Source organism: Falco peregrinus, chromosome 4, assembly GCF_023634155.1.
Source record: "Falco peregrinus isolate bFalPer1 chromosome 4, bFalPer1.pri, whole genome shotgun sequence".
NCBI lineage: Eukaryota > Metazoa > Chordata > Aves > Falconiformes > Falconidae > Falco > Falco peregrinus.
In genome coordinates this window covers 88,071,325-88,083,502 of record NC_073724.1, presented here as the reverse complement: position 1 = coordinate 88,083,502, position 12,178 = coordinate 88,071,325, and the positions used below count along the sequence as shown (strand labels likewise).

Below are 12,178 nucleotides of genomic sequence, written 5' to 3'. Positions count from 1 at the left end.
CTCTTTTCCCAGCTGCCTCTTTTCTTCTGTATCTAATGCAAAATAGCTATTGAGACAGAAGGGTGATGTCAGAAAGCTGACTTAGGAAGGAAAGCAGGGTGGAAGTAGTGTCAAGTGACTAAAGCCATAGGAATTATAAAGTATTATGGCATGTGTATCAAGCTCACTCCCTATTACACCCCTTGCTCTTGTATCAAGTGTCCCCTAAAATAATCTTAACTAGCAACCCCACATGGGGGACTCGGTACCTGTGAGTTCTTCATGCAGTCCTGATATCCAGGGGACTCTTCCACCCCCAGATTGATGGGAAGAGCAAAAGATGTAAGATGCTTGCAGCAAGTGGCTTGCCCAGTATTATTGCCAGCAGAGTTTAGCATGTGCTGTGCCACTCCTCCGTATTGTCAGCTTTTATGCTGCAAAATAATGTCATGGGAGTCTGGTATTACCGAATGGAGTAAATACATTAGATACTACAGTGATATTCAGCCTCTGGCTCATAGTGGGACACTGCTGCTGTATGGTTTTATGTGCTAGAAGTCATCCCATTTTTTGGTACTCCATCCTGATGGCCTAATAATATTCAAGTGATGTAATATAGGTCTGTTGACATATTAATCAGTGTTTAGGTTGGATGTAGTCTAACTACCATTATTTTAATTTTCTTTTTTCTATGCCCCAGCTTGGTGATCCGTCTATATTCCCTGCTGTCATTGTGGAGCATGTTCCTAGTGCAGACATCCTACATAACTACTCTGGCTTAACCTGCGTGGATGAACCTAGTGACATGATCACTGAGAGCTCTCTGGACGTCGCAGAAGAGCAAATCATAGAAGATGATGATATCACCCTTACAGGTTGGCAATAAAAATATTTCTGTGCCATGTTTTTGCACCAAGATGGCTGTGGCTAATGGTAGAGAAAACCTTAATGACAAAAACCAACAGGAGACAAAATTATAGAAGTATTGAATGCTGTTAATTCTGTACAAGACACAGAAAATGTTATTAATGCTGCAGGTGGCTTGCAATCCCAGATGCACAGCTGATAACGGTAAAGAGCTTCATCCATCAACAGAGATTAAGATAGAGTCCTGCTCAGAGTACCAACAAGATTTTCCTTTGCTAGTATTTGCATAGGATTTGTTTGTTCTTCTTTAATGGTTGGTGTGTACCTAAGTAAACATACATAAACCAAATAAATGAACATACATAAACCAAACAGCAGGAATGGGCAACTTGAGTAGATGTACTGCTTTTAGCTTCCTGAGAGTATACAGTTAGCCATAAAATGTGCACATTAGCATGACTTCCTGGTGTAAGTATGCTCAGCATAGAATTAATCTTGGATTTCTAATAATGATTAAAGCCTAAAATACATATGTTCTGTGTAAATTCTGTTAGAAAATGTAACCCCAAAGAGAAGACAGCTCTCAAGAGGAAAGCTCAAACATTAAGTCACATTTTTTTTAAAAAACAACCCCTCACTGAATGCACATATTAGAAATATTTTTGCAGAACAAGTCTGAAAGGTGGGATAGATACTTCCCAGAGAGAGGATCTGTTTCTGCATCTTCCCTCAGCCATTAGGCTTCACACCTGGACTGTCTCCAGGGCTGGAGATAGCTTGCTGGTTTCAGTAATGCTTTTGACATTATTTCCAAAGGCGTACTCTGATACAATCTTTTACCACCAAAAGCAAAACAAAAACTCAACAAACTTGACATGAGGTTCACAGAGTAAATTGACATGAGCAGTTCTCAGTAAGTGGTTTTATCTGATAAAAATGGCACCTTTTTTTTTTTCTTAGTAGTGAATTATCTGTGAACAGACTGTGACCATACAAGTAAGTTAGCTGATTATTCAAGAAGATTTTACATACTTTATTTCAGGTTGAGACCTCTTGCCAACTGTTCATTTGCTGTTCATGTTAATTATTCACACTGCAACTGGCATTTCCTCAGTGTGTTACTTAAGCACCACTTAACGCGGCTGTGTGAATTTTTCGTAGCAGATCATTTTTGTAAGTCCATTTTAACTGTAATATATTGTGTGTGAATTTTTACTTGCATGAGTAATTGTGAAACTCCACTTTTGTGAATGCTCTTGTTAACACTTCTTTTGTTGCTGGTCACATGGGAAGGGTTTGCAAATTGCTGCCAGAGACTGAAAATATGTAATCCTTGTAACCAATGGTGTCCAAGGGTTTCTGGGATACTTTGGAGGCAGACAAGTACAGTATTGTTCCCATCATCCATTGTGGTTCAAGCAATCTGGTTTTCTTTAAAGGCAAAGTCCTTAGAAAACCAGAGCTGCCACTTTGCAGGGATTATTGTTGTGAATGAGGTGTTAACTAATTATCTGTTTCACAGTCTCCATCCTAGCAGTTACTGTGCATACTGTGGGTTTCCTTGGAAGGGAAAGCGTATGAACCCAGGCCAGGCAGGGACCAGTACTGCTGGTGAAAGCTCCTGCTCAGGATGCAAGGCAGGTGGCACTGGCTCAGTCCATGGTTTCTGTCAGTCTGACACAAGTGGGCAGAATCTGGGGGCCCAGGGGTGTGAAGGCACCCCACAGGAGGTGAGGAGAGGATGCTGGGGAAGGAGCCCCCTGTCACCTCCCTGCCTGCTGCAGGCGGGCGTCGACTGTGGCTGCAGCTGCCCACTTGAACTGCCAGGCTGCCGTGGAAGAGACCCAGTTCAAGCATGACTTGCCGTAGGCTGCCTTTGAAATGGGACTAATCATAACTGAAATTTCCCACCTACTCTATTTTTCAACTGCCTTTTTTTTCCCCTCCCTCCTTTGAAGTACCCTTCTTGATATTTTTTTCATGGGGTGTTTGGTCTCAGCAGTGAAATGTGTTGTTTTGCTTCTTTGAAATTTGTACCAGTCTTTTCAGTCACTTCTATGCTATGCTTTTGAGAGAGGATCAGACATTATACAGACTGTACTAATTCCATATGAAAATATTTATAAGACTGAAGTTCACAGCAAAACGAAACTGAAACCGCCTTAATTTGTGACAAAACATTGCTGAGACATGTCTGCTTAATATGCAGGATTTGGGTTTTTTTAAGTTACCAGTTCTTCAGTACTGTTTTATCTCTCTGTCATACATTAAGCTTCTCTTTTCTCCTAAACTAACAGAAATTAGCAGATCTCCTGAAACCAAAGCAATCACATTTTAGGGATCTGTCTGCAGAATGATTGGTGCTAGTAGGTTTTTCCATCTATAGGATGTAGCTTCAGCCCTTCAAAGGCACAGCTATTGCACATCAGTGATTACTTACCTCTAGTATAAATTATAACCTGCAGAAAACTGTAAGAACATCTGTTTCACATGAAGCCCTGCTTGAAACATGGCTAACAACCAGCTTTTTAGTTACAATAATGCTCATGCTGTAGTTTTTTTGTAACGAATAGGCAGACCTGCCTTATCACCACCCTCTACTTTAAAAGCACTTATCCCTAGAAAAGCTGGGATGGCAATTTATATAGTCAGTTTCTTGCCAATATTATGGGATTTTAAATGGTTAACCATCATGTAGTAAAAGGCGATTAACAAAATAAATTGGAGCATTTGGCTTTGAAGTTTTATCTCTAAAGGGAATGTTGAATTGTGGGGGTTTTTTTCTGAAAAATACAGAGGATAATGTTTTGTGCAGAATAAATTCTAGACCAACTCGTCAGATGGTGCAGTTTGCTATGCTTTATATAACTTATTAATGTGACTGTTTATGGTTATAAGGTGCATAAGGAGGAGGAACTAATTGGATTATATAACTTCCTGGAAAAAAAAGTTGTTATTAATTATTTTTTATTTTAAGTTTGCTATGTCTGGCCGGTTTAATTTAGAAAAATAACAGTTAATCATACTCAGCCATTTTGTGCTTCACCTGTTCTGGTGTTGTTTTCATGGATCAGGGAAGCAGCAGCACTGAGAGAGGAGAGAGAAAATTCGTGCTTAGATGCCCTGTGCCCTAGTCTGAATAGGGAGCATGGAAGTGTGCATATTTATAGATCGATAATGGTGCTAAATAACCAGTTCAGAAGTTATTTTACAACATTTCGAAGCGCAGTAGCATTTGGCTTGTATGTTTGGTGAAACTCTAGTGTTTGTGGCACAAGCCAAGTGGGTCAGGTAGAAGAACGCAGGCAAAGACACGTGAGGTGCTGCAGCCCTGCACAAACCCAGCATCTTCGGTGATAATTTGTGATGTTACAAAGAAATCCAAAAGAGTAGTTAGGTGGAAACTGAGCTTCGTAGTGTTAACCCATGAGGATTTTGATTTGACAAGATGCCAGTTGTAAAAAAACCTAACAAGTACTGTTTCAGTTACTTTATAAAGAAATTATTCACTGCTGCAGGTAGCATCTGGTTAAAAAGAGCGAGGGTTTTTTCATGTAGCTCCCCAATGAGATAGTTTTCTTTACAAATTTTAAAGCCTTACTTAAGAAAATGAAGGGTGTTGTGTAGATCTCTTGAAATACCTGTTCTTAAACTCTGTTCCAGTGGTAGTTAACAATCAGCATAGAGCTGACACTAAAAAGCAATCACCTAAATTTAACAGCCAGCTCTTCTGCAAAAGGGGGCTCTGCCCAAGTTTAGCGGATCTCTTTCTACTTTTAGCAACATTAGATTTCTTCCGTTGTTATTTTGAGGCTCTGCAGTCCCTGGTTTTGTCTATAGTGAAACCAGCAGTGAATTTAAACACAGCTGTGACTAGCACAGCCCTTATCTTGGCCTGGGCAATGACTCCTGTGGTCTGCTCTTGGGGCGCAGCTGACCACCGGGGAAGCAATGGGAGCAGGATGGGATCACCAAAAGCAGTGTAAAGCTTTCAAAAAAGGTGCTAGGCAGGAGTAGGGAAAGCAGGACTTTGGACTGAGGTGGGGAGCTGCTAGCATGAGGCATAGTTTCTTCCTCCACCAGGTGAGAAGAACAGAAAGCTGTGTTTGGGCAAGCCTCGTCCTAATGGTGAGTGCTGATTCATAGCAAACCTGGATTCGCAGTATCTGGGCTGGTATTGACGTGCAGGTACAGAGGCTTACATTTGTGGCTTGCTCAGATAAACAAGAACTTGTAGAGTACCCTGGGAAAGAAATGAAGTTACTTTTGAGTGCAGTTTTCCCTTTCCCTCCCCTTATTTTTTTCTTTCTCCTCCCTGCCTTTTGCCTCCTTTTTTTCCTTTCCCGTTCTTTTTTTTCCCCTCGCTCCTTTCCCGCTCTTTTTTTTCCCCTCGCTCCTCTCCCACTCTTTTTTTTCCCCCTCGCTCCTCTCCCGCTCTTTTTTTTCCCCCTCTCCTCTCCTCACGCTCTTTGGTTTCCCCCTCTCCTCTCCTCACGCTCTTTGGTTTCCCCCTCTCCTCTCCTCACGCTCTTTGCTTTCCCCTCTCTCCTCTCCTCACGCTCTTTTATAACTCTTATTTACCTCTTTTTTTTTTTTTTTTTTTTAAATAAGTGTCTACCTATTGAAGATAACATTTGAAATCTGATGCTTCTCAGAAATTGCCTCCATCACCACCATTCTTTTGGCTCTAACTTTTCCAAAGTGTAACAAATAAAGCGTTTCATCCCAGTTCTTAAATTTGTGACTGCATCATAAATGCCAGTGGTTAGAATACTTTTCTGCAATGTTAAGAGAGAAACTAAAATAACAGACACCAGCTTGCCTTTGGTGGTTGAGTTGGTTATCTCCGAGCACTTTCTCAAGCTGGGTGATGTGAATTAGCATCTTGCTGCTAGTGGGACAGAGAGGTGCTGCTCCATCTCCTCTGTGGTGCCCCACACCTTGTTTGTGTTAGCTCTTATGTTCTTGTAATTCAACTTGCTAATCCAGGAATACACTAAAAAGTTCTTTTCAGCCATTTTATAAAGCTGAATTGTCTTGCTGCATGATCAAATAATGTGAAGTCTGGCTTGTGTTAGGTGACAGGAGTTTGGGTCATGAACCAGGGGCAGAGATGGGAGGAAGAGCCACAGCCCTTGTTTTTTCAGCAACAGGCAAATACTAATTTGGCTCAAACCACCTTGTGAAGTCATCTTCTAAGAGGCTTGAAGGGTGTTAGTAAAAGCATTAATGTGGTTAAGAAACTTATTATTGTCGTTCTGTGTCTGTGGATAGATAGATAGTTGGCACTCCTGATGTTTTTTGTGAGCATCAGATTATATTAATTTCTATGTTTATGTTAATTTATATGACTATTCTAAGTTCCTTTCATTAGTCCTGGATATGAGTGGTCGACTTCTAGCCACAGTGATGTAAGGCTGGTGACCTCTGCCTCGCCTGCCATTATTCAGAGTGAAGAATTGCCTCTGCTCCGTCACCTCAGTGCATGAAAGCAAGCGGGCAGGTTTGCTCCTCATACAGCTCTTGCCAGGTGAAAAGCAAACAGAAGCTGCACCCTCCTCCTTGCCCGCAGCACCAAGAGCCGGGGGTAGCACTGCTGGCTTTTAAATTGTATGTGGCAGCGTAAACCAGCCCCGCTCAATAGCTTTGGCTGAGCTGGATCATGGCAGGTTACCTTCCTGTCCATTTCAACAACGTCAGAACTGATGACAGATGGCTTTGGCGGTGCTATGTGTCTGTAATTAGTGACGTCCTTATTGTGGTCTTCATTATGCTGGTAGATGATAGGGAAAGTTCCCATCCAGAGAAAGCTTAGAATCAGAAGCAATCAAGTCAGCACTGCCAGGCCAAGCGCGAGCATGCCTGCAGACTGCATGGGCTGCACTTGGTTCAGTCTCCTGCGCTGGGCAGGCATTCCTTAGGGATACTGTTTGACTTCTGGGGCTGATGCTGAGCTCCAGAGCCTGAAGCTGCACAACAAAAGCATCAGCGGTTTGCTGTCTCATCTTGCTTTATGGCCTCCCAAGCTAGGACCTTAGTCCATACTCACTACCTCCCCTTTTCTTCTCATGCTGTCCTCCTCTCCAGCTCTGTGCTTCTAATTTCTTAAACTTTTTTGAAGATGTCAGCCAGAAGGCATAGAGCCTTAACTGTCTGAATGTCTGTGCAAGACATGGGGTGGGAGGGGCCTTGTAGACAACAGGGTGAGTTGCTGTGTTGGTCAGGTGTTCCCAACACCCGTCTACTTTATTATGTCTTAGCCTGGGCCTCTGATGCTTGGGACATGGTAGGACTAAGGTCAAGAAAAAAATCTAGAAGGTGAGGAGGCTTTCTCCTGAGCTCCATGTGCTGCCTGTAAATCACAGCTGGATGGAGGAGGTGAGGCTGATGCATGAATATCTGCATTCATCTTTGCCATCTCCTAATGATACGATTGCTGAAACTGTAAACATTTGGGGTGAAACTGTTTTGGGGTTTTTTGGTTGGTTGTTTTTTTTAGTTGTATGATTGTTTAGTGCTAGTGAGCTGAGCGCTTTGTTGTTACCGTGATAGTTAGATTATTTTTTTTTTTAGGTATAGAAATTCTGGCATAAATCTTTTGGTTTTAAGCAAAGAAGTGTTCTAATAGTGTTGTGCTTTATGGTGCATTTTTGCTAGCTGTGTCAGTGTGTCTCCTTTCTTTTTTTTCTTTCTTTCTTTTTCTTTGGTGACTGCCCCACCCAAAACTCCTCAAAGCTAAACAGGGAGGGGGGGTGTGAAAGCTGACTCATTACCAGACTGAGAAAGTAACTGAGGTTCATTAGTGTCCTGGGGAGGGGAATACTGATGCAGCCCTTTGTACTGCTTAGGTAGGTGCAAGTGAGTTCCACAATGTAGCTTCAAATTCCTGTCAAAGGATAAGGAAGCCTGGCCCGTGCATTTCCATCTAAGAGAGAGGAATTTCTAAAAGAATGTGTTAAATAGTTCTAAAGGTTTATGGTACCAGGTGCTGGAACTATCATCTAATTTACTTGTCACTACAATTACTTTCAAAAAATTTCTCTTGTAAGCTACTCCTCCAGTCAAAGCAATATTATCTTCTTGGACAGACATTATTATGCAAAATGATACTTTTGGGGATTTTTTTTAATGTGTAGCTTCAGATGACCTTCATTATATATCAACGTTCAAGACCTTTGGATTTTTCTAATGACCACCCTCACCCTCGTGAGATTGATGAGGAATTGTTTAGTAGTCAAACTTTTTTCGAATTTTGCCAGCCACCCTGTATTGCTTTTTGTGTTTTACGTTTGCTTTCCAGTGTTTTCCTGGAGCCTGCACTGTTAGCCCTACCTGTAATTCCCATGTATTTAAATAGTTTAGGATTCATAGTTTAGGTCATAGAAGTCATGGAATGTTTTCTTATCCGTACTCCAGGCTAAATGACAGGATATTTTTGGTGAGCATCTCTTAATTATGGGATTCACTTCCTTTGGACCACCACAAGAAGAAATTTGCAATATTGGGGTTTTTTTAAAAGATACTGTTTGGAATATTGTTTGTGGTAGTGATATTTCTTAGGGTTCATGGGTGTTGTGTTTTACTGCATGTGCTTGATAAGCAGAGAGAATGGTTAGAAAGATGAGGCAGAAATGAAGTGTTTGTGTTGGTTTTGGGTTTCTTTTTTTTTAATACAGACAGTCTGAAAAAAGTAGTGTATTAAATAAATTTTTGCAGTGTTCATTTTCTCCGCAGCTAACCTGTTACGACTCATCTAGTGGAAGACCGTGTTTTCCACTTCTTTTTTTCTAGAAATTAAATAAGAATAAATATTGTGTTAAGTTTTAAGTCCAGTTTGTAGCTTGTTAAGAATTAATTTTTCTCTCTTGCTTTTAGTTGAAGCATCTTGTCATAATGGAGATGAAACAATGGAAACTATTGAGGCTGCTGAAGCACTTCTCAATATGGACTCCCCTGGTCCTATGTTGGATGAAAAAAGAATAAGTAAGTTTTTTATGAAAGCAAATCCAATCTATATTTGCCTTGTTTATTTGTGAAAGAAGGAGGGGTTCAGTGCAGCATGGTTGCATGGAATAGGTAAGATTATTTTGCTTCCAGGTAGCCTTTACTTACACAGTTTGGATATCAGAAATCCAGTGTTGTATTGCAATGAAGGATTTCATTGCCATGTCAAGTTGAACAGGTAAGGTAAGAATCAAAATTTACAGAGGCAAGGTATGAATGAAGTTGGGGTGTTTAGATTGCAGTGTTTTGTTTGGCTGATTAGTCTGTTTATATTGCCAAGTTAAAAGAATACATACATCTGTAGATTGCCTTAAATATGAATTAAAATGTGTGATCACCAAATAATTGTGCTTTTTAGAAGAGTGGGTTGTATTATTAAATTATTTTATTTTAATAGTGCTTCTGCGTGTGTAAAATGTTGTTGGTGCATATATTCTGTTATGAACTAGCCTTCTCTCCCATGAAGGCCTTAAGTGCCATAGTTTTACTTTATTCTGTGTTTAAAGTTTTGCTGTTTAAAAAAAAACAAAACAAACAAAAAACCCCCAAAAAACCCAAAAAGTCAAACACAAAAAAAAACCAACAAACTTCTAAATGTCCTTGTGGCTGTGTAAAAATATTCCTATTGTCTGTTTCCCTTAAGCAACGATGTTTGGTGCAACTGATGATGATGATATGGTGGCTCCTATTACACATGTGTCAGTCACGCTTGATGGGATCCCCGAGGTGGTGGAAGTTCACCAAGCCCCAGACCCCTATGCCGAATCACCAGAGACTCCAGAATTTGAACAACCAAAGAAGAAAAAAGGTAAGATGCTACTGGAGAACAGTGGCGTGGAGTAGGAGAGCCGTGGGGTGGCATCCTCGCTTCCCCTGCGGGTGACTGGAACCATTTTGAACTCAGCTAGAAATACAGAGAAAGCATTTTCTTACTGGGTAGTGGGAGCACAGATGCTGGTGCTTAGATACTAGTTTTGGGCAGGTAGCAATGATGGCTTATCCCATAGGAAACAGGAATCTCTGCTTGTGCCTATTTATAGTTTCTTCTTACAAGCAAAATTGCAATACAAGCTATAGAGCTTTTGTTTCTGTGAATCCTGAAGTACTTTAGTTGGCTCTTGTTTAGATTCGGTTAAAGATACTTGGTCTGTTCAGAATATGGGATGAGAAGGGGTTTTTAGCTTTTGTTAAATACGAGCAGTTTAATTTTATGGTTTTTTAAATAGTTGCGTGCTTATAGTAAGCGTTAGTCCCACATGCGGTAGATAGCATTTACAGTGATGTTCCATTGGAGTCAGTGCTGTGCTAAAGAGTAAAGAACCGGTTTTAATCAGACTTTCTGCTCCTGTTTTCCCATCATGCTTCAGCATGGATCCCATCAGAGGTCCTGAAGCTGATGTCTACAGAGAAGGGAGTCGTGATGCGGTGCAGGCAGCTGTAAAATGTTGTTGCAACAAATCTAAAAGAAAAAAAAAACAAACCAAAACACCACCACCCCAAAAAAAAAGAGAAACCAAGAGAGTGAATTTTCTGGAACTAATCCTAGGGCTGTATCAGAGGATGAGGACTTGACAGGTTCCCTTGCGAAACAAAAGCCTTTCAGAGCACGGCTCCTGCTGCCCAGCCATATTCCTGCTGAGTGAGAGTGCATTTTTCTGCTACTTTTCTTGCTACTTCATAATGCGGAGAGTCATTATCTGTGAGAGATGGCATATGGGCCTGTGGAGATCTTAGGGAAGTCTTCTGAGCCCCATGTGCGTCACCGGGTCTGGTAGGGATGGGTGTGGGTTGGGAAGTCTCAGATTCCTATAAGAAAGCTGAACTGAAACCACTGTGGAGGAGAGCTTTACCAGCAGCTGCCCTGAGAGTGCTGCTGGGGAAACTACCGTGCTGTGTGCACTACTGTGAGATAACCAACCGTAAGAGGATTTTAAACTGTTTTTTTGGTTTTGTTCTTTTCTTTTCTTCTTCTTTTTAATGTTGGCTGCTATGTAGGTCAAAACAAGGAGCCACCGTTTGCCAGACATTTAACCTCTTTGGCTTGATGCTTTCATATACCCTCTTCTGTGTTGTGCTTCTGCTTACTCCCACTCCTTCCTCCTCCCTAGCTGTAGGTTAGAAAACCAGTTGCTTCACAGCAAACATGTGTGCTTGTTTTTGGCAGTTACACCACACAGAAAAAATACTAGAAAAGATGCATCAGCTTACTGTTTCATTAACTACTGGTTTTCAATGAAGTTGAGACTTCACAAGGTAGATGTTATGGTCTGAGTGATGTTGAAGTGTTACTTCAAAGTCAGGGATTTGTTAGGCTTTGGTGTACAACAACTGCTGCAAAATGTTACTAATTTTGTAGGGTACTTCAGGATGAGGTGCAGTGTGGTGTGGTGTTCTTTTATTATTTTTTTTAAGTGCAGTGTGTTTCGCTTCCTTTGGTCAGTTTTGCCCTATCCATACCACTCATGAATTATATAGACTTCTAGCATATATAACCCATCAACTAAACTTTCATTGTTTCATTGTGCTAAGTCATAAGGGCATTTCTTTAATTGTGCAGAGCATTGCCAGCTGAGCCAGAACAGCACTGCCAAGTAGAAATCCGCCAAGAATGTGGTCTGCAGAAGTGATGGGGTGGTTTCACTTCTTTTTCCTTGCAAGCCTTACTGCTGCAGCAGGAGAGTCGTATCCACCCATCTGCTCAAACCCATGTTCAGCTTCGTGTTTGCATTCATGAATGTCAGAAAGACAGGAAAAGCAAAGGGATGTCAGAGAAAGAAACTTGGAATTTTGCTATACTAATATCTTTGGTCTCATATTTGCTTTGGGAAGTGTATGGCAGTACGTGGTCACATAAGTTATATACACGTTATATTTTAGATATATGTTGTTTATTGTAGTTTTACATTTTACATTGTTTTTTTAAACAAAACCCACTGAAAACAGTGCAAGAAAATGTATTGAACTTTTTCTGGTGAGGTATAAAATATTGAGCATCTCGCTGTCTAAATATCACATTAATTTGTAGCATGAATTTCTGATCTGAAGTGGTTTTGCAGCCATGGAAAGTGGAAATATCAATTATAAATCCAATTAGCTATACAAAATTATTTTAGCCCCACATAAGGCTTAGCTTTTGCACATTCTTCATACTTCCTCTTTGTCAAATTCTCTCCTAAAAAGGAGTTCAGCAATGTACTCTGAAAATCAACAAATTCATGCTCTATTGAACCAAAGGAGGAAGTGTGCTAACACTTAATGTGCTTTCAGAAAATACCTTCCTCTCAACAAAGGAAACATATATGTCACTGTTAAGTGGGGTTTTTTTTGA

General features: G+C 40.7%; 1 protein-coding gene across 7 annotated transcripts in view; it reads left to right on the top strand.

Moving 5' to 3' along the window:
* Positions 1-12,178, top strand: part of ELF1 (E74 like ETS transcription factor 1) — a 92,264-nt gene that overhangs the window by 57,953 nt on the left and 22,133 nt on the right. For all 7 annotated transcript variants that reach the window (XM_055803189.1, XM_055803188.1, XM_055803192.1 and 4 more), the window contains 3 exons: positions 680-854; positions 8,722-8,829; positions 9,494-9,658. In XM_055803189.1, coding sequence (XP_055659164.1) covers positions 680-854; positions 8,722-8,829; positions 9,494-9,658 — 448 coding nt within the window. The remainder of the gene's footprint in view (positions 1-679; positions 855-8,721; positions 8,830-9,493; positions 9,659-12,178) is intronic.